The sequence below is a fragment of the Pithys albifrons genome, chromosome 1 (genome assembly GCF_047495875.1).
Source record: "Pithys albifrons albifrons isolate INPA30051 chromosome 1, PitAlb_v1, whole genome shotgun sequence".
Classification (NCBI taxonomy): Eukaryota; Metazoa; Chordata; class Aves; order Passeriformes; family Thamnophilidae; genus Pithys; species Pithys albifrons.
The window spans coordinates 28424206-28446593 of NC_092458.1; the positions used below are offsets into that span (position 1 = coordinate 28424206).

Sequence of the window (22388 nt, forward strand, 5' to 3'; positions counted from 1 at the left end):
AGCCATGTGATAAAGTAAGCCAGATCTTTTTCAGTCATTCTGCTGGTTCAAATCTGGGTGGGGGGAGTTGACCTACTTTAACATCAAACTTTTAGAAAATCCAGTATCACCAGGTTCCATCAGTCCTTCTTATGTTGTTGCATCTGGTTTTTGTAGTTAGCTTAAAAGCATGAATTTAGTTGTATGTTCTAGGTAACTCAACAGAAATGCAACTGAGGACAGCCTGTGCTCCGCATCAGACTGAATCATGCAGCAACACCACAGGTATTCAGATGGGCCATTCATGGTAGCAGAGTCCTGAGCTATTTGCTGCCCTAGACAAAACAGCACTGACAAAACCCCATGCAGCTTACCCTCCAGCACAAGGAGAATGCACACCAGTCTCCTTGCTGGCGCCGGTCACCAGCATGATGGCTTCAATCCAGTTCAAAGGACAACAGTGTTGGCATAATGTGTTTGCTAGCGAGAAGCTGTAACAGGATTGGGTTTAATCAGTGATTTTAAGGTATATTTGTGTACAGACAGATGCATGAATTTTGTTCATTTTCCAAAGGTTTGTGTCACCACACTTGGAGCTATCTAACATCCCTCTCCCTACATGTAGGATATGCATGAATATTTATAATTTAAAAACCATTAAAACTAGATGAATGGAAAAAATCCTTATGGGCAATATTTACCTTGAGAAGATAAGCATCCATTGGGAGTTGAGCATGGTTCAGTCTGACATCACATTTTAAGTTTATAAAATTAGATTTTTTTGTCATCCCTCTGTAGCAGTTCCCAAGACTCTGCAAAGCAGATTCTTGGCCTCCACTTCCCTAACATGGCAGCCTGAGTTAGGGGTTAAGACTCTGGCAGAATTGCCTTTATCAGCAATCAGCCAAGAAACAAGCAGGGAAGCGATGCTTTGAGGATAGAGTACATCTGAGTGATTCTTTCAAGCATGCTTCAGAGAAAGATGGTCTCCTCTTACAAGCTACTTGAGCTCTCACAGAACCACACCCTGCTTTGAAGGCAAGTATGTCAAACAGGTTGGTTTTCCCTTCCGGGCAGCAGGTGTGTTCAGAGCGCTCTGGCTCTCCTCATTGGATGCTTCCTGAGCTCTCCATGCTTCCTGTCTGCGTAATAAATAGATTTCTTGGAGCATTGATTGCACTTAAGGTGCTGCTTACAGCTCAGCTCTAGCAGGGTTACTTGCTTTTGTTGCTTGTCTTGTATGCAAAGAGGTTTTCAGGGACTTCTCTTTCTTCTGCATTACATGGGTATGATGGTGACAGACCTCTTTGGAAAGAGCCACTGAGTTCAAGCGCGTCCCTCAAACCCTGACACTGCAGTTGCAACATCACCACTTGGAAAAAAACAGTCAGTGAATCAAGGCACTGCATAGAAGAGCCATGGAGAAATTCAGAAGTACTTTTCTTTTGTGCTTTGGCCTCCTTCTAGTCCACGTAAGAGGTAAGTGATCTTTGCCTTGGCTTATTTCTAGTGCATGATTATTAAAAATGAAACAAACAAACAAAAACAAAAACCCAACCCCCAAAACCTTAAACCCTACCCCTAAAATAAATGTGTTTGTTTATTTGGAAATGCTTGCTGGCATTATTTTTGTTGTTGTTGCTACTGATTCATGAAAAACATTCATGAGTGTTTACAATAAGTACTTCTGCAGTTTTTAAAGAGATATATATCTCCTGGATGATCACTTATAATAGCCATGCTGTTTGTTATAATTTCTTTCAGTGTTGCTCCCATAAAATTATTAACAAGTTTAGGCTTGAATATAAACTTTTTAAATGGAAACTGTAAAATGAGAGCTTCCAGGGGAACTTACAGTTTTCAAAGTGATCCTTAGTCAAATACTGACTTCATGCTTTAAGGCTTTTCTTGGTTATTGATATCTTGAAAACGTATTCATTTTTTTTTGTAAAAACAAATTCTTATTCACTTTAAAAATGTTCATGCTTTTATGTTGGTGGATATGCTTAAATAATTATAAATTAATAATTGATTAACCTTCCACACACAAGCATACTTTTTTCATGCACGATTAGTTAAGAATTGAATACATTTTGTATGTATTTTTTGATGAACAAATAGCAGTCAGAAAAATGTAGCCCTTTCATACTGAGTCATTTTACTATATTCAAACACAACTTCTTGTAGCAAAACATTCTGTTAAACTTTTCTTGATGTCAAACCAAATAGGATCATGCTCGTATGCATCTGCCATTGTAACGTACTTGTAACCTTTTCTTTTTTGTGCATTAGCATTACTTCAGAAACTTGTCGTGCAGTGTTTGGCTGTAGAAAGAAATGTATCATTAATCGCTAGTTCCAAAATAGCTGCTGCTGCTTATCCTCCTATGCCCCGATTTAAACAGAGTCCCTAGGAGATCTTGCAATGATAGGCAGTGAAAAAACCTTACCTTAACTTAGTGCAACATTTTGATTGTAACAAATGAGAAATTAGTTAGAGGTCTTCAGCAAGTAACATTGCATAGAAAGAGCAGAGCAGTAGGACTGTGCTGGCCTGCATGTAGCATGTTAGGAGCAGTGATGATTCATGCAGTCTCTCATCTCTGGCATGCAGATTTTCTTGTTCTGGAGTACTGTCTTATGTTGAGTATTTGAGCATGGGCAAGCCAATTTCCATATACTGTCCCATTTTAATTACAAGAGTAGTCAGCCTAATCATTCTTGATTTATACATGTGTTAATTTAGAGGCTTTTCAGGCCCTGCTTTAGGGAAAAAGTCATTGCTGAAAGTTGCTGTGGGCTTTGGGCACAGTCTTATGACTCTGGAAACTATTTAATCCCCTTTGATGCGCAAAATTAATTATGTTAACTCTACAGCAGCAGACACTGAATTTTACCATCAAAGTATTCACTGTGTTTAAGGGGACATTTACAGGAACCACTTCTCAGTCTCAATCAAGACACAGTATGAGAAAGGCTTGGCCATGCTGGTACAAAACTAGTCTAAGTCCTCATGGTAGGAATGTCTATGGCACAATTCACCTTTTTATATACACCTTTATTATTTTCTAAGCTGCAACCATCTTTGATAACTTCTAGAAACTACTGAGCCACCACAGCCAGACCAGAAGACATTATTCCTCTTGCCATCTAGCAATTCGTTTGTGTCTTGGCTATCTTCAGTTAGTTGGGTAGATTACCTTGATGAACGCATCTCAACAGAAGCATGGCATCAATAAGGACCACATTGTGCAAGGAAAGTGAGAACTGATACAGTTCGGAAACATATATTCACTGCAGTCTTCCATTTTTAGCTAACTTTGGTTTTGTAATTCCCAAGCTTAGGTAGGTTTCATGAAGGCTCCCATGTAAGCTGAGCTGCAACAACTAATTGTCTGAGTGGCTTTTAGCCCGATCCAAATGAAATAAACTTCACAGAAACTTCTGCCACTGAAGTCCATGCTAACATTCTGTGTCAGTTACTGCAGCTGGGCTGACCTGTGGTGATCCAGCTTTGGCTGTGTCTACATTGCCCATTTAGGCTAAATTAGGTTTCTAGCCTTCCAGTAACTGAGATCATTTGAACCACAAATCTGTGTGCACACCTGCAGTGGGGAAGCAGTGCAACCTGAGATATCTCTCCCATGTGGTCCTGGAAAGTGGCTGAGACTCTCACTCAGACTGACTGCTCAGAATGCTCCTCAGGTTCCCAATATAGACATAATCTACATATCCATGGTCTTTAAGGTCAGCTGATAGATCACATGTTTACTTAGTAACAAAGATGGTGAAAAGATTGATGATGTCTGAGATGCCTTAAGTTTGCTCCATCAGGTATTGAATGCTACGCAGGTAAAGTGAGCAACATTTATTGCTAGTCAGTAAGCCAGGTATCACTGCTCAGCTCAGGCTTGCAAACTTTTTGACTCAAGACTAATTTTATTCTTGTTAATTAGCTGGGTACTGTATGGGGAAAAAACTACAGACTTGTTTGGACTTAGGACACTGCATGACATAGTTCTGTGAGCAATGTAGTTTTCACTGGAGTTAAAAGACAGGAGAGATGAAAAAACAGTCCTGTTTTCTGTGTGAGATCCCTATGCACGTGCCGAAGCACTCATGGAATTGGCAGGGAAGTATCAGAAAACAAATTCTCTCCTGTTGATTGCCAAAGCTATTTCTTTCCCAATACCAGAACTGTGATTGTACATAGGCATGTCAGTGCTATCATCCAAGGGTGTGATTGCAGTTTGATAAATTGACATACCTGAACTGGTTGAAACACTTACTGAAATACTAACGGCAGAGATGTTGCAACACCAGAGCTTGGGAAGAGAAAAAAACTGGTGCAGTTACTCAGCTTCTCAAGTTCATTTTTCAAACTTTGCTGCTCATTGCAAGCCTGGCAGCAGTGCCCAACCTGCCCATTTTCAGTATGTATTTTTAAGTCATTTGCATCAACAATTGTCAATCCCTTTCCTTCCCATTGAGGATAATAAACAAATAAAGGTCAGAATTCTTTAAAGATTAGAAATCAATAAAACTAGGCCCTTCGGTGGCATTTTGTCTCATAGTTAGAAAGAGGGAAGTTCAGATTGTTTTGATTAGTCTTCCTTTATTTCCACAGGCTGACATCTATGAATGTTATGGGAAAATACTACCTAAAATCTGATCTGTAGTACAGCATCTCATGAAAGCAAATATTCCATCTGAGCTGAAAGAAAGGACTTAGGTGGGCTATGAAAATATAACAGTCACACTTCCACTGAATAAACTTTGCCTGTCATAAATAGATTTTTAATTGCTGAGGAACACGTGTAGAAGTAAAATCACAGCAATACATTTTCAAAGGACAACAGTGCTCCATGTTAAATGAAAACAAGGCCAGAGTAGGCACTAAGATTAAGAGACAAATTAAAGCAAAGTCCTTCCTTACATCCCAGGTCTTACAACACCAGTGGTGAAGGAACCAGCAGCATGAACTCCACACCAGGAACAGTCCTGAGTTAACAGAAACAGAGCCTCCAGGATCACAATCTATATTGCATTAAAACTGCAACTCCATCTTGCAGGTTACCATCTACAAGGAGCAGAAGTTGAGATATGAGCCAGGTGTTTCTATTCACGAAGGACATACAGACTGTTTTGTTTCTTGAGCATAATGGTAACAGAAAGAAGGCTTGCTCTTTGTTCAGAAATCCAATTCAGATATGCACAGCATTCTATATGACAAGGCTCTTAATTTCTGTTCTCTCCAAAAGTCTAAGCTGCCAGATCATTTTCCAAGTCTGCTTCTGAAATTCAGTGCAAACTGATGCTCCATCATCTTCTGTCCAGGGTCATTCCAAGAGGCTTCTCTGTACACTGTGGTGGCACATGCAGAGGCTTCTTTAGCTCTGAGAAGGAAGCCTAAATGTATTTCTCATTTACTCTACAGAGACTTTGTTGCTGAACAGACCTGCTTGCTTATGTCTAGCAAATCTTTCCAGCACTGTTTTTTTCTGGAAAACATGTTCTTAGTGGCATGAAAGAGAGAAGAGGCTGTCCTTGCGTCTTTGCTGTCTTGCATCTTAAACACACAAGCAAAGAATCTGTTTGAAAGGCCCTGATCATCCATTTCAATTTGGCAATATTATTAACCCCTTTGGAAGCAATATAGATAATTATGCTGATGGGCTACCTTGACTTTAAGGGGCACAGAATTCCTGAAACACATTCAATTTGATGTTAAGTTACAGGTTAGCACTATTGAGATCTATGCTACCTGTATTGAAAATCTAGAGGTATTTTGCATGTATTTTACCAATGTACTTGCTATGTCCAGAGCAAAGCAAAGATCATAGGACTAGGAGATTTTCTTTCATGTTTGATGAAACCATGCTGCACAGAGCTAAAGTAGTACTGCCCCACTTGCTTTATTAGCACATCTAACTTGCTGGTAATTATTTAAATGTGTTCTTGTTTGAGTGAGACAGTCCTTTTAATTTCCCTTGAATTCAAACTATAACCAGATGTGGCCTAGCAAAAAATATGAAGCCCATAATCAAGTCCATATGTTGTGGTCTATATACTGGACCTTGGATCTTAATTATAGATTTTAAAGCATACTCATTTTCCACCCCAGCATTAAGAGGTTGTAATGGCAATCACTGTTTATGAAACTAAAGGGTCATGAAGGAAAAACAAGCTACAGTAACCTCATCAAGAAATATGGATCATGAGGGTATTACATGAAAGAAATAGTATCTACTAATTGAGATTTTGTTCACAGCATCTACTCTGGGGCGTAAACTTTTATGTTCTCCCACAACTTTTCTTAAATGAGTAATTTCCTTTAAACAAAGATCACTGCTTCCTGAATAAAGCTGGATCAGTAAATGGGTATATTCTGAATCACATGCATGGGAAAATCCACCCCATTTTCTCATTACAGAGGAAATAGGTCTCATGATTATATTATAATCAGAAATGTCTGTGCAAAGAATAACTTCTCATTTCAGATAAAAAGAACATAAAATGGGTCTCATGAGTGATTTTGGTAACATATTGTTCCCTTCTAGAAAATTTTTGTTCTCATTTTTTAATCATCCACTTCTTCCTCAGTCTCTGCCAGCTTCATAATATTTTAAGCTCATTGTATTCACAAAACAATTGTTATTTAATTACATGGAAGAAAAAATACCTGTTCATGTATTTAAATATTGTAAAATCAACTTATTTTCCTTTTTATTTCTAGCTCAAAATTTGAAGTTAGTTGCTTCAAATTTATTTGTAAGACAGGTAATCTCATACCAATCATATGACTGCTAGAAATGTACTCAAAACCAATTAGTTTAATCATATTAATTTAATCATATTAAGAACTATTTATCTAATACACATATGCATATATGCATTTTAGGTGGACGTCCATAAACATGTATAAACACATACAGACACATTTTCTCATGGATCTTAGCTTCATCTTTAATACTAGACTTTACATATTGAAAGCCTGAGAAGTTAATTTCATGTGTTGCATAACCTGATTCTCACTTAGTGATATTCATTCTGTCTTATTTAAATATGCATCATTTCAAGGGCTACAAGCTATGTTTGTATGGATTCAGTGCAGGACTGAACCTACTTGAGGAGACTGAAAATTGCAGAGTGATGTCATGGTAGCCTTTTGTCAAAAAACTTTGGACCACAATTGTAATGAACTGTAACACTCACATGCAGAACGCAGCCTTGTTTCTCGTAAATGCTCCTCAAAACCTATTGGACCTCAGACCCTTGTGATCGAACAGCTACATAGTTAAAGGATGATGGATCCATCTAACATTTAGGTTACAAATTAAGCCATAGACAAAAGACACTGCTGTTTCCATTTTAGCAACTGGATATTTGTGTCACATTTTCAGAAAACTGATAAGGGCAAAAGTTTGTGAACATTAAATGCACATGTGCCTGAGCACATGACTATACAGGGGACTGACTGGCTTGCTGAGGTAAGATGACCTCAGTTCCATGATGCTTCAGCAAGGATGTGTCTTATATTCAAGGGAAATTACTTAACATGTCTCAGTATCTCTGTGGCAAACAGCAACCACAACAGTCTCTGTATCACCAGCCCTCCACACATAATATTACAAAGGTTAGGCTGGGTCTACACTTCATTTTTTTACTGGTACAACTACATGTCTCAGATGGGAATGAAGGTATTATATCCCATATAAGATTGGCAGTGCTAGCAAAAGTCCTGCAGTTAGTTTATTGTGTTTGAGAATCTAACATAAACATAATTAAAATAGGTCCTTTCTCAATACAATCCATATATCCATCTGGAAGGCTTGCCTTCTTAGCTTTGTGTTCCCTTGTTTGCAGATGAGGACTGTTTTGCAGAGTTAGGCAGAAGCTTATAAGCACTTTTTTCAAATTCTCTGTTATGAATCATTGAGGACCACCCAATAAAAACCAGTATTACAGTAATTTTCTTTCTTTATCAAAACATGGATACTCCCAAGAAGAAAGGTTAGAAGTTATGCCAAGAAATAGCACACTAGCCCAAAGCAGTAATAACAGAGATAACTCTGTTACCACCTGCATAGCTACATCTCTTCAAAACTATTCAGGTTTCATAACTTTATTCAACCAACAAACCAAACAGCAACAAGAACACACAAAACCCCCAATCAAATAACAACCCCAAGAGGAACAAAGCTGGTTTTGCTCCACAAAAATTTCATTCTCATTTTCATGAGTATATTTCCAGCTGTTTCTATTATGGAAGCTCATTAAAAAAAAAAAAAAAAGAGTCATTTTATATACAGAAAATTAATTTCCTTCAGTCTGTTTATTCTGTGGAGAAGCTTCACTAATTTATTTTCCTTGTCATTTCTTTTCAAAGTTCTTTGAAGTGACTGCAGTTCCTATTGAACTAAATATTCTGAGTTTCTAATGTGGTTTTGCTTTTAGACGCACTATTTTGTGGATGAAGTCTGGGCTGTTCAGATAACCATCTATTATCCTCCGATATTAGATTCTTAAAATGTCTAGGTACAGCCTCATAAATAGTAGTGAACATTTAAAATTCTGCTCCACAACATCCTACTCCTTGTGGCCATTTGATGTTATTATCAGAAGAAGTCCAAGCAATCTTTTGGTTTATTGCAGTATCACTTACCTTGCTGCACAGATGTTCACGTACAAACTGCCCCTCTGTCAAGGTTTATATTTACACAGCCAAAGAGATTTCAGTGTGGATTCCTGTCTTACTCCCAACAGTCCCGTTCTGTGTTGATGTCTGTTTCTTTTTATTGCTTGGTTTATTGCCAGAAATAATTGAAAAAAAAATCAATCAAAAAAATTTCTGCAGGAGATTTTCAGTCTTCTTTTTTTCTTTTCTTAAAGATATAATTTTCTTCTATTTCTCCCTTGCAGTCTCAAAACAATACCTTTTGCCTTTTCCCAGGTTTTTGATAACAGAACAGACGTACAATAGGAGAGGAAAACATCATTGTTGTCCAAGAGAAGGGCAGATGTTAGTAACTGTTTCAGTCTGTTGTTTTTCTTTAGTTATCATGCAATTGAAAGCATTTGCATCATCTTGCTTCAATTCCATCATCTGATTAGATTCTACCTCCTATTTTTATTTTTTTCCTAACTTCAAAGAAATATTTTACCTAAAGTTTTCCAGTCTTTCTTCACAAGAGGATTTTGTCATACTCTCTTTACAGCATTAGGACCTCTGTAGTTGCTTTCCATATTGTTAGCTCCTGCGTGTCAGGACCTGTAAGAAGAAAGCCGGTTTTGCCAATACATGCGGTGTTACAAAATTATTTCTAATGATTAGGGTTACAAAATTGCTTTTAGCCCTGATAGGAGAGTTCTGTGGCAGTGGGGCTCAGGTCAGACAGCCTCCTTCAGGATGTCAATCAAGCGAGCATTTAACCAGAGGACAAAATCAAAGCACAGTCCAGCTTAAGTTGCTTATACTCCTGGCACTGAAGAAATGCTTCAGAAAAAAATAATTTGACTGTATAAGTCAATGCAATGCCAGGATGTCAGCCTGCAGGTAGTGGTCTGCATCGAGATCAAATGTTTCCATGGCTGGGGAGCAGTGTGGTGTGACAGGCCATGGCAGGACTCAGGGCCAGTAAAGGCTCAGTGCTCTGGCAGGGAATATATTCTGATGAAGTAACTTGTCTATTTTATATATTTAAATAGTTAGTGGATTCGTATTTAAAAAGCAATCTGTCAGTGTCTTAGAATATAGCTTTAATAATGGCTTTAAACTGAAAGACCCGATCCAAAGGTTACTGGACTAGGCAAGGTCAGCTGAGTGGCCAAGGCACAGAAGGAGAGGTGTCCAGATGAGGTGACATACCGAGAACAGATCAAATTAGAAGAGATAAAGCACTGCTCTAATAGCAGTAGTGGGAAAGCCTTATGCTGTTATCTCTTTTTCCTTACCAAACAGGAGTTTCTCATAATATTTTATAGGGACAGATTTTCTTTAAAGCCATTTACTACATTGCATTCCAACCTTGTTTTATCTCTTCCATCAGACACCAGCTATAATTAAGTTCACAGATTTACATTAAAATTCTCACAGGAATCAAAACATTTCTACTTATGCTCCTGTGCTGATTGTTATTTGAGGTTCACACAGCATTTCACCAATGATAATTAATGATAATTAATCTTTCTGTGAGGTTTTTGACACAGGCGAGAGCTGTTATTCAAGGACAGTGACTAATGAAAATAATGTCAGGAAGATGTACAGCACCTGTCAAGATCAGGGAACTGAGCTGAAGCCAGAGTACAGTTTTCCTGAAGAACCTCTGACAGCCTCTCTCTGTTCCTCAGTTCCCCTGCTTGAACAACGATGCCTTTTTTGCTGTGAAGTTTTCAAGACTTATCAAGAAAAAAACTTCCCTGAAGGGTTGGGTATTAAAGCTTTATAGATAGGATAATAAACAGGTGCAGATCAAGAGCATCTTGAGGCTTACTTGATACAGCACAGTAATACTTTTCTGTTTAGGGAAGTCATGGCACATCAAGACTTTTTGTGAGTTTGTGACAGCTGATCTTGTATTTGGAATGCTAACACAAGGATGATGCAGTTTCAGCCTGGATGAAAACTAATGGATACATAGTCTGCAAAGAGGTGTTTAATGAAGGCTGTGTATTAAAAGGAAAGTGGCAGATTGTGGAGTTGAAAGTAAAACGCAAATGAATAACCGTGTGAGTTCAGGTCAAACTGAATTACTTCAGATCAGTTTGCTGCAGTATATACATTTTAAACATTTTTCTGTTTTATTTACCTGCTAAATTCAAAAGGCATTGCCCTGTTGTGACATTTACAGACATTATTGTCACCTAACACAGAATAGGCAGGATTATTTTTTCTCCCTTTTCAGATTTTTTAACATACACGGAAATTAAATTAGGCAACACATCCTAATATATTTTACTTCTGGCCTGTGTTACAGGAAGAATTAATAAAGAAAGTTGTTTTGTGTTACAAGTTATCACAGAGCAGGCTTGCCAGTAAAGCTGCTCTTCAAGGCTGAGCTAGTAAAATAATAATGAAGATATTAAGAATTGTCATCTAAGGATTTTGGTTTGCAAATACCATGCTGAATGCTGTTTTCAGCTGTCTCCTGGCAATAGCCCTGTGCCCTATAACAGGCAACCTGTGTTCGTCAAAGGCATGTTTGCACAGCAGGTGAATATAGAAAACATGAGAGAGCAGCTTCTTCTTGCACTATCCAAACAAATAGCTTCTTTGAATTAAATGAGCCTGTGTCTCAGTCGCTCAGGACTGCACGGCTCAGGGATGACAGCTGCCAGCTTGTTCTGTGCCTGCTCCAGTTTTTATGGGTTTTTCTTCTGCCTCTTGCTGGTGTTCTGGCTTTGTCCAGAGCACTCAGGTCAGAGTTCATGGAAACCTGCCCACTGACTTAGTGTCTTTTCTTCTGTCACATTTTTCATAGGTCAAGGAGATTTTGATTTAGCTGATGCCCTGGATCATCCAGGTATGTAAATCTCCCATCCTCATTTTACTATGGCATTTACACCCAATAATTAATCTTAAGTCTTTTTTCATGAGGAATGGAATATGAAGAGGCTACTATTTCAGTTAAAGATATACAGAACTGGAAAATGCTAATTTCAATGTTTCTGTCATAAAATGAAAATATTCTTTAAAACAAACAAAAAATGGCTTTGAAAACACATCCCTTCATTTTTCACTTCTGCTCATCATAAACAAAGATTTATTGAAAGCAGCTGTCTAGATTTGCCAGTATCTGCTTTTGTTAAGTTGAAGCTGTTGTTTATTGGCATGTCATTGTGTCCAACAGATGACATAATTACAAGGAAGCCTACAGTGATCAGAAGACCCACAAGGCCTGTGCTGAGTGAGTAATAACGGGACATAAAACTAATTTTGAGTATGTAAAAACTTGCACGTGAGATTCTTGATCATGTTTGCTACTGTACTTTAGCTGAGATAATTTGTGTGAATAATATCTCTCTTCTTTATGTGACATCAGTGTCTTTTTGACAGTTACCAATTACATGTCTTTACCACTTCAGTAAGTGTGACTGGCCAGTGATGGTATTTTATTTCCTGAAGATCTTCTTCACAATCACACTTTTCCAGACTGTACTGAACTTTCTGAAGAGTATAAAAAATGGGTTACTGTTGCTGAAAATGGCTAATTGATCTACATTTTTCCCACTATTTTTCCTTTTTGCATAATTATTCATGATGCTTGAACAGACTTGGAAAAGAATCAGAAGGAAATTGGATATTCTTTCTTCTCACCATGTATTTACTTCATATTATCTAGTATTGATTGCTACAACAGCCTGTGCCAGAAAGCAAAAAACTCTCTGAACATTTGAGAGAACAAAAGGTTTTAACTGTAGTCCTGAGAATGCCAAACAATGAATTCCAATGAAACCTTGTTAATGTTGAAAAAAACAAATTCCAAACAAGAATAAAACCTCATTTATGATGGAACAATTTGTAATAACATTGAGTTTTTTTCACCTAAAACACACTGAAATAAATTTCTGTCTATCAAACAAAATGCTTGAATTGCAAAATGCTTGGATTCTTGGACTTAGGGCATCCATCTAATGTATTTCTTTCAGGACTTGGCATCACTCTATATATACCTTAAAATATCACCCACATGCTCATAGCCACATCTGCATTTTGGAAACAGAGTCCCTGTTTATGCATCTGCAGCTCATAGACAAATTGTTTGTTGGATGGAAAATTCCATCCCAGGTACAGCGAGTCAGTTGTACAGTGCTGGGGCAAGTTGTAGGGCAAGTTGTAGCCTGTTGCTTTACTGTGTAACACGCGCATGCAGACATTTAACTCTATTTTAAAACATTTAAAGCTCAGGCAAAATAAAATAGACTGTCACCCAACCTCAGACAGGCACACTGGATTGCTTGAAGCAAAACTTTTTATATTACCGTGACCTTCACATAGATTAGTTGATTCAGTCTCTCACTCCAAGTGGGTTTATTTCTTTCTAGTATTTGTTCTTGAAATGGGTATTCAGTTTTTGCAGTTCAATAAATTACACTTAAGCCAAACATACATATACCAGTGTAAGCCACAGACATACATGTTAATAATTTAACATATTTAAAAAATAAGTACAATTCAATATTTTAACATAGCTAGTTGTATTTATGTACTTGCAAATATATTAAACAGGTATTGATCCTGATTCAACTATAAGATTTATTTTGACATTATTTAAAGCAGGAAAAATGTTTATATTTTGAGTAGAAAACATTGCATCATTTGTCAATTAGTGTATGGGGAAAATATTAGATTCTATTAGAGTTTTCAAGAAAAGTGTAATATCTTATTTGAATTTTTGGGACTAACCTGAAAAAACATGCTTGTTAAACATTCAGTTGTGCACATTTTATTAAAACTAACATTTCACTTTCCTCCAGAATTGTATGTAACTCCCTTTAGTACATCTTCTTTCTATTCATTTTTAGACAATGATCTACATTTAGGAGATGCTCTTGGTGGGGGTGAGTAGTCTCTTCTTTCCTCAAATATAATGTTGGGGGTTTTCATAGACTTTTTCTGAACTGTCTAATTTGTGAAAAGAGATTTCAATACTGCAGGAGTAGCTATGGTCATGAGAGTCATTACAACTCATGTACACGCAGCCCTTCTCCATAAGGCCATCATGCAGAGTGGGGTCCACATCTGGTTGCCAGCTACCTGAAAGTTTCCAGACTGCCCCACCTGCATGAACTGAAGTCAGCTGTGGCTTACATGACGGACCACCTCAGGAATGGCTGGGGACCACCTCAGGAATGGCTGGAAGGGAGAAGCGTGGTCCATCCAGTTGTGATGGTTCAGGATGGTGTCCTCTGACAGGTCTCTTCTGTAGTTTCTTCAGCTACCAAAAATTAGTCTGGCTAAGACTAAGAATGATAGGTGACAGTGGATGGAGGGGTTTGAGCTTCTTGTAGCTCTGCTAATGGCAAATTAGAAATTCAGGAAGGAATGTTTCAGAGATGAGCACTGGTCATAAAGCTTAAGCTTGAAGCAGTCAAACTGTTGTAACATGCTGTTAACTTCCAGGTAATTCTGTAATACCCAGACCTGACCTAGGAAGTGTTCACAGCACTGTACTCTAAGGCATATGAAATCCTCAGCTTTGGGATTTTTTACATCACATTTTTTAGTGCATTTAGAGATATACCAAGGATGTGAAATACTCTAGAAAGGTTCTTGTACACTGAAATTATCCAAAATGCAAGTAGTATTGAAACAAAGCCTAAAGTTACACTTGAATCACAGTCACACAAATGAAAAATTACTTCTTAGCCCGTTGCACAGAACCTGTGAATTATGACTCCAGCTGCAGTGATCTGGTTTACTCATGTTTCAATATTAGAGAATGAGACCTTTTATATGGTGTTTTCCAATTTCCAGGATCCCCCCGGCACTTCATGCCTGTTGTTTATTAGTCCATACATTATAAAGATGAATCTAATTTTGTTAATAATTCCCATTTATTCATTTATTTAGTAATTTATTTAGTCATTTATTCCTGCCTGTACTAATTGTTCCATTGCTGCAAGTTTTGAATGAGTATTGTTATGAGAGGATGGGTTAAGTATATTAAGTAAGTTATCAATTAATAGCTTAAGTATCTTCACTAAACCAAATGTTTCCATTTTGAGAATGGCTAATAATGTTTCCCTTTGTTTTTATTTCTTTGTTCCATTTTCTGCTCAGGTTATTAACTGACATTCATACATGGTATAATGAGGTTACGGTTATGTACCTCATTATCACTATTTCTGAAGCAGTTTTTTTCTTACTTATGCCATAGAATATGACTTTTTATGCTTAAAGAAGACTGAATAAGTGCAGCATCACAATAGAAATGAAAAATGGATTGATAGTTTTCTGCTTTTGTGCCATAGCGAGCCTTAGTTCATTACATAAAGAGCTGCAGCGGAACAAGCCTCTTCTATTGAATATAACCTACTGGTCAAAGTTTGATTCAGCAAAGTTTTAAGACTGTACCTAAAATACATTGACTGTAGGCTAAACTCACAGAAGTTAAGCACATATCTAAATAATTTGCTGGATCAGAACCTAAATCTTACTCAGAAACAGAAGCATGGTATTTAGCAGCTAGGCAAGATAAAATATGGTAAAAGGGTATCTGGCATGTTTGAAAGGTAAAAGAAAGATTTAAGGAGGGGTAAGGAAACTGCTATTTATTTTTGTGACCTAATTTTGATTTATTAAGAGTTAAAGTCTCTGTCCAGCTATGAGAACAGCTAAATAAGTGGCTGAACTGATTGAAGAAAGAATTGCAAGAGAGGATCTACTCTACATATGCAGAGCAACAGCTCTGGATGTTAAATTTGAGTGAGGTCTTGCTGCTCCAGCACCATCCGTGCAGTTTGGAAACTGCCATTAGTTGTCAGATCTCCTGCTCTAGCCATTGTCTCTTTCTAATACTTTGGCAACAAGTAAAGCTAAATGCTAGCACAAAGTCCTAAACAACACCAAAGCTGAAGTCCAAGTTCATTTTGCACAGTTCAACAGCAGAAAATTCATCATGCATTAGATAAATTCAGCATCTGTTAGACGAAACTAATCTGCAGATTTTATTAATACCTGCTGATGGCACAGAGATGACCTGTTGCCTCCAGCCCAGCCTGGAACACCAACTTCTCTGTCAGCTCTGCAAAACTGCACCACTGACACACAAGTAATACATTGTGCCTCCTAGCTGTCAGCATTAAAAAATGTTATCACCTGCCAGAGACATATCAAATATTTTCCTTCAAGATTTTTTTGAATTCTTCTCGTTTTAATTTTGAAAACATTTCCTGTTCATTTCCAACTCAATTTTAGTAACTAGCTATTTGTTGATATAGTGCTTAAGTCTTTTTAACTGGCGACAAGGTCCTTTTCTTAATTCACTGGATGACAAATTATAAATAGGAATAAAAAATAAAATCTCAAAATATCGTACTTTTTATTTACAGCTCCCAGTTTTGCCCATTCAACCATCTAACAATATTAATTATCAATAGGTGACATCTCAAGAAAACCTTTATATCCACCTCTTCCACCACGACCGGGAAGTTATAGTAATTCTGGTAAGAATATTTTCTCCTAAGAAAATCTAGCACCATGAGTTGCTCAGAGCAGATATTTTTAAGACTTTATTCTCTTATTTCTTTATTAATAGTTTTTATCATCCTTTCCCATCAGCTCCCTTTTTTAATCCAGTGTTTAGAAGGATTTTCTGAGTTTTAGTGTTGGCACCATAAAGGTTTTCTGTCTGCCCAAAATGTAGGACACTGGCTCCTCAGTGGGATGAGACTAACTTTGTTTGCATTTTCATTTTGTGTATGTATACACTGCACTATGAGAAGGGCCAAATTTGACATCTAGCCACAGGGTGTGGATAAGCCTGTGTTCAAATCCATACTGAGATGCGCAGCTGAGATGGCCCTGGGGCATAGACTATGTGGGATGGGGATGTAGATTTTTATTATTTTGAGTGTGGTCCCAGACACCTAAATAAAGTGGAAGTGGCATATCTATCCTGGCTACCACCATGTACCCTGTATTTAATTCTGGTAAGACTGTAGTGGTGAGCAATGAACAGGTCCTTCTGGAGTCTTTCCTGGAAAGGACCCACTGACTCTCAGCTTCAGGAACCACTGGGATGTCAATATTATATAAGGATTTGTGCTACTGAGAGCCCAAGCCCACATATCCCACAGGTGCAGAACAGGTAGACACCAACAGTGTTAGTGCTTCAGCTTTCAGATGAATTTGGGTAGGTGACCATTCAGGACAAGAAACATGACCCATCCACCCTGTCGAAGCTGGGATTTCAAAGGTCCCTCACCCGTTCCTAGAACATTACAAAAAGGAGTGGACAAATGAGTGGAGGTGTTATCATTTTTAGGTAATTTTCCAACTGGAATCTTAATGTTCATCTTGCAGGAGGTTTTGATGACTCAGATCTCCTTGATGGGAAGCCTTTACCACCAGTGATAACAGGTAACATTTCCCAATTCCCCTTGCAACTTCTTGCTAACACTCATAAATTGGAGCTGTTTGGTTTTTGTTTAGTGGCAATCTTTGAAGGTATAAGCTGTTTTTATTTAGATCAGTTGTTCTTCCAAAAAAAAAAAATTAGTTATGAGCTGGAAGCTAAAACTTGAAACATGTTCCTAAACATTTTGTAGCATTCTGGCACACGCCAGAACCCTGAAGGGTTTATTCCTTGGAATTCAGCTAGGACAGTCCCAAAGCAAGGGGCTTCTGGAGAGAACTGAAAGTAGATGCTCCGGGCCTATGATCCTGACAGAAATTACTGATAAATCATCTGATTGTGTGGCAGCACAGAATAGCCAGAGTATATTGGCCTCCCACTCACTGTGAAATCAGTTTGATGTAGACTTCTAGGTATGATACTTTTATTAGATGATAATATTCTTCAAGAAGAATATTATCAGGAGGATAAATGGTAATTCCTCTGGTCAGCACAGCTGTCAGTGAGGACTAGAAGGGGAGCTCCTCCCTTGTAGTCCTGTCAAGCTGCCCATTTTGCTCTCTGTACAAAAAGACACTTTGCTGAGCAAAAGGCTTAGTTCTCAAAAAAAGCTGACAAACATTTCTGTGATGAAACTTTACCCTCTATTCCAGGAGAAAAGGAGCATCATTTCAATCATGAAGGAAACATAGGTATGGTAAACAATTTATTCTACAGTGTGTTTTTGATCATCATTAAATAGTAAAACAATGTTAGCCTTATAAAAGTAGCACATATACTAAATTAGGCTTTAAGACACCATTTTCACACCAGCTGTAATGTAACATAATTTCTATTCATATGCTTAATTCTGTTGTTTCACCAAACAATACTCATAGTTTGGTAAAAGTAAATTTTAGTAGACAAAATGCTCAAGTCAAACTACTTCAGCGCCTTCAAAAAAACCCCAACCAACCTCTTTCTTTTTCCACAGATTCAGGATTAGTAGCTGGAGTTACATCTCCTGTAATTTCTGCTTTTGTAATACTGGTTGTTGGATCAATAGCAGCATACTCTGCTTACAAGAATAAGAGACTTTGTTTCAAACCACGTGGTAAGACCAAATCAGTCTCCCACTCATTTAGTGCTGAAGTAGATGGGAATTTAACAACCAATATGAGTGGGGGCAGAAACAGGGCAAGGATAAAGGCATTTAACATTTTTTTCCTAGACAACCTCTCTGGTCTGTGAGATACACAGGTAATTAATATTATTCAGCAGGGACAAGCATGGGAAGCCATAACATGCTCAGAGGATGGATGTGTATCACTTTGTGAAGGAATTTACAGGGTATGAGGTCTATGCCACCGCAGAAGTGCTAGGCTGTTGTGGCTGTGTGTGGAAAACAGCCTGGGTGCCCCAGATCAGCCTCACTGGGGGTACCCCACATACCCTCCAGCCGGGGCCCCCATTTCAGCTCAGGCATGGGTGGGCTTCCTGTGCTGGGCTGCACCACACCCCCATACAGGTGTCCCAACCCTGAGCCCGGGTGGCTGGCTGGGTGTCCTGGCCTGGCCTTTGGCCTGCCTAGTTTCCTTGTCTTCACCTGATGATGGCTGGCCTGTCCACGGGGCCCTTCTGCCATCCTCATCCCTTGGTGTGCACCCACCACTGGGGAGGCACCGGCCCGAGCCCCGCAGTGACTGCCCTCGGCTTGCAGCTCTCTGGGGACAGCCCATCCCTCTGCTGTCAGAGAGGGCAATTTAAACCTCTAATTCATGTTATTTATTCCATAAAGGAGCTAATAGCTAAGACACGAGTGAAATGCAGGAGGTGTGTGGAGAAGCTTCACAGGCATTTCTAAGAGATTTGTGTAATCCCCTGGTACTTCAGGAAGCCTGAGTCTAGGGGTGCCATGGCAGGCTCCAGGGCAGCCACTGCTGCTTGGGCACTGGGGGAAGGCTTAGGCAGGGTTAAACAGGGGAAATCCAGGTGGAGGATAGCCCGGGATGCCCTGGAGGAGGCTAGTCAGGCTGTGAAACCTGTTTCGTGTCCTGACAGTCACTCATTTTTCCTTTGTTTCTATGGCCAGAACGAAAGCATGAGGTCAGTGATCCCACAGCCTTCCAGGAGTGGGGAGAAAAATGGGGATGGTTGTCTATGTGTCTCTGGGGATATGATGTTCCACTTGTTGTCTCAAAAGGGCTGAAGCAAAAAAGGCTCAGAAAAGCTGGCAAAGAGTATCCACAGTGGAAATACTGAATGTTCACTCTTAATTTTCAGGTGGAGCTACAGTGTAAACCACTGAAAGAAGAGTTGCCCTTTGGTTGGTGATATTCTACACCATTCTGACAAAAAAAATCTTCTTCTAATGAAAGTTTTCTTGAGACTTTGCAATCATGTTCTCTGTAACCTGATGTCACTTTTGCGCCTTGAGTTTTATGTTATCAAAGATACGTTTAAAACAATCAGGGATTGTATTGCACTACCTAACCTGTCTTCATAAAGGTTAGATATGGATTTTGACTCAGAAGTCATTTTGAACAACAAAGAAATCAAGTTTAATGTAAGCAAATAGTGGAAAGATTTGGTTTGTCAGCATTTGAGTCACAGAACAAATTTCTTTTTCTCTTTTCAAAATTAGCCAAAACACATAATCCTTCTGATAGAATAGGAATAAGGAATTTTCTGTTTTCATTCATGCATGTCATGTTTCTTCAGTATATTTCTGTAATGTTTATAATGCTTAAGGAAAACTTGTACTTGTCTAAAGGATTAAAAATTTTAGTGCCCTTACATTATTTTGTATTTATGTCTATATTCTAGCAAAGTGAAAGGAACCATAGAAAGAAAATTCATTCTTAATTTTATAATATATTGAAAAGAATATAAATGTTGACAAACCAGTGTTTAAAAAATAAAAATAAAAGGAACTTATTTATTTATTTATTTTATTAATTACTGAAATGGTGTTTAGCTCTTCTCAGGAACTAGAATTTTACTTTTTTTTTTCCTCTTGAAAACTTAGGCCTTGCTCTAGGAACCTTTGATAGCATTAATCTGGCAATCTGCCTTTTTTTTTTAAAGGAAACATATTATTCATAACTTCTGAAAAGGGAATATGGGTACAAAGTTTTCTGGTTCATTAAGAATGAGTTTATTACACTTCATTCTCTAAACTCACAACTTTAAAAATTGATACATATGTGTAAGTGTGGTTCACATAGTTTTTCTAACAAGACTGTTTCATCTTTTCCCCTCATTCCTGATCAGCACTGCTGTGCTAACAAATGTCCTCATGTAGATAAATCTATTACAAAAACTAACACTCTTCCAGTCTCTCTGTCTTCATTAAGTTAACTGAACCAAAACACCAGCAAAGGAATGAAATACAGATAAGAGATGGCAAAATTAATAGTGTACTGACATAATTCTGCAATACTTCCATTTTAGCTGACTTTTTAAAGCATAAGGAAATTGGTGTGTTTTTAATCTTCATTTTGTATGCAAAGCATGGTTTTTTACCAAAATTCCATTTAGATGGAGGTAAACATGATTTTGTGTTTATTAAATTGTTGAGAGGAAGATATAAACTGTAAAAGTATTTTTTTCATAAAATATACTATTTATCTAAATTATATTTGAAATGGATATATATCAGTTTCGTAGATTACCACAATCTTTATTTTGATCCTAAAAGTAAGACTTTATAATGAACATCGCTTTAAATATGGCAACATGCTGACAACAAAAACCCCAAACACCTTTGTGGTTAAACACTTTCAGCTTATGAATGAGAAAATATTTTTAATATGGTTTTCAAAGACACTTGTTATTTCTTTTAAAATACCAGGTTTTCAAATTAATAGTTAAAACAAATTGATGTATATTTTTCCAGGTATGCATAAAGTTTTGATTAATGAAATGTTAAGTGCTTTGTTGTTACCACTTCAGTTGTTTGTTTAACCATGAAAATATATATTTTACTTCTTTCTCTTGAAAACTTTCAATAAACACTTACTGTATTTTATCTAAGATGATCAAAGTTTTGTTTGTTTTGTTTGCTACCTTCTGGGACAAATGAGGACTGGTTTCTATAGACAAGTTCAACTATGTTCCACTAGGGCAGAGAAAGAAATACTTCAAACTAAAGAAAAATTACATGGGGAGAAAAAAAAGTTTAACTTTCCATTATTTTCTTTCAGTGAGTGTCTAGAGAAGGATCTATGTGCGTTGTTAATATTTTTCCTTTTTATATACTATGACAATTTATTTAAAATTGTTCATAGTATTTTCAAAATAATTTATTACTTGTGTTAAGTCCAAAAGGAGATTTCTTATGGAGAATTTGAGCAGAACCCAGGTGTTTAACCCTCTGAAGCTCTTTGGTCTAATTACATCATCAGTTAACCAATATACAGTTTTCAGTGTTAATTTCCCTTTTAACTAGGATGATGATGATGATGATGATGATGATGATGATGATGATGATGATGATGATATTAATAACTTTACAATTATTGTAATAATTATTTCTACCATTATTTTTTCAGGTAATTTAGGAGTTATTTAAATCTGGAAGGGAGGGAAGGAAGGAAGGAATATAAACTGGCTGCTGAAACATCAGAACTCTAGCTTGTATTACTGGCTCTGCTATTTAAAATCTATTCTATAATGCATAAAAAGTTGCTGACACACAAGTAAAACAGAAAATCATCTAAAAGTAGACATCTTTTTTATTACCAAGAAAAAGCTTTTTTTGGTCATAAAATCCCCCTACTGAAACAGGACCTGATGGTGAAATTACCTACAATAGCAATCTTGCTACTGGTAAGCATGTTGTGCAACTGATTTGTCTATAGAAGCTGATGAGGAACACAGATCCCCAAGAATTTTGTTTCTGTGGGCTAAGTAAAGTTTGATTTCCTAAGTGTTTATGTTCTTCCTTCCTTAAACATCTCACCCCTACTAGAGCAATGACACCCTCCTTTCCAGTGGACCTTTGGGATTCTCCCAGTGTGTGAGAGAACAAATGCCTCAGCTTGGAGTGCTAATGGTGATCTCTTGCAAATTGTCAGAAATAAAGTTTTAAATGGTTGAGTGGTTCCATTGGGTACTTTCTTGAGTGGCACACTGGCTGAATGAAGTTGTTGCCCTTTGCTCAGTAGCTACTAATGTTCACAGCACATGTTGATGCAAAAAGGCCTCGCTGAATCACATCAGCCTAGAACCACCTTGCAGAGCCCTTCTATGGCTGAATTAAATGTCACAGTTACATTACTTCTAAGTTAGTGGCAGAAACATGTTGTATCAAAAGCTCTGCATTTATTTATGCATTCGTGAAAATATTTA

General features: G+C 37.6%; 1 protein-coding gene across 2 annotated transcripts; it reads left to right on the forward strand.

Annotated features, from left to right (window-relative positions):
• Window positions 1-1093: 1093 nt before the first annotated feature.
• XG (Xg glycoprotein (Xg blood group)) lies at window positions 1094-21073 on the forward strand. 2 transcript variants are annotated; one of them, XM_071548401.1, is made up of 9 exons: window positions 1099-1458; window positions 11460-11501; window positions 11829-11885; window positions 13504-13539; window positions 16081-16146; window positions 17006-17062; window positions 17711-17749; window positions 18031-18150; window positions 19320-21073. In XM_071548401.1, exons 1-9 carry the CDS (start codon window positions 1398-1400, stop codon window positions 19334-19336), a joined length of 495 nt encoding a protein of 164 aa, XP_071404502.1. In that variant the 5' UTR covers window positions 1099-1397; the 3' UTR covers window positions 19337-21073. The 2 variants fall into 2 exon arrangements, with proteins under 2 accessions (XP_071404512.1, XP_071404502.1); XM_071548411.1 differs by lacking the exon at window positions 13504-13539 and having other exon boundaries at window positions 1094-1458.
• Window positions 21074-22388: the final 1315 nt, after the last annotated feature.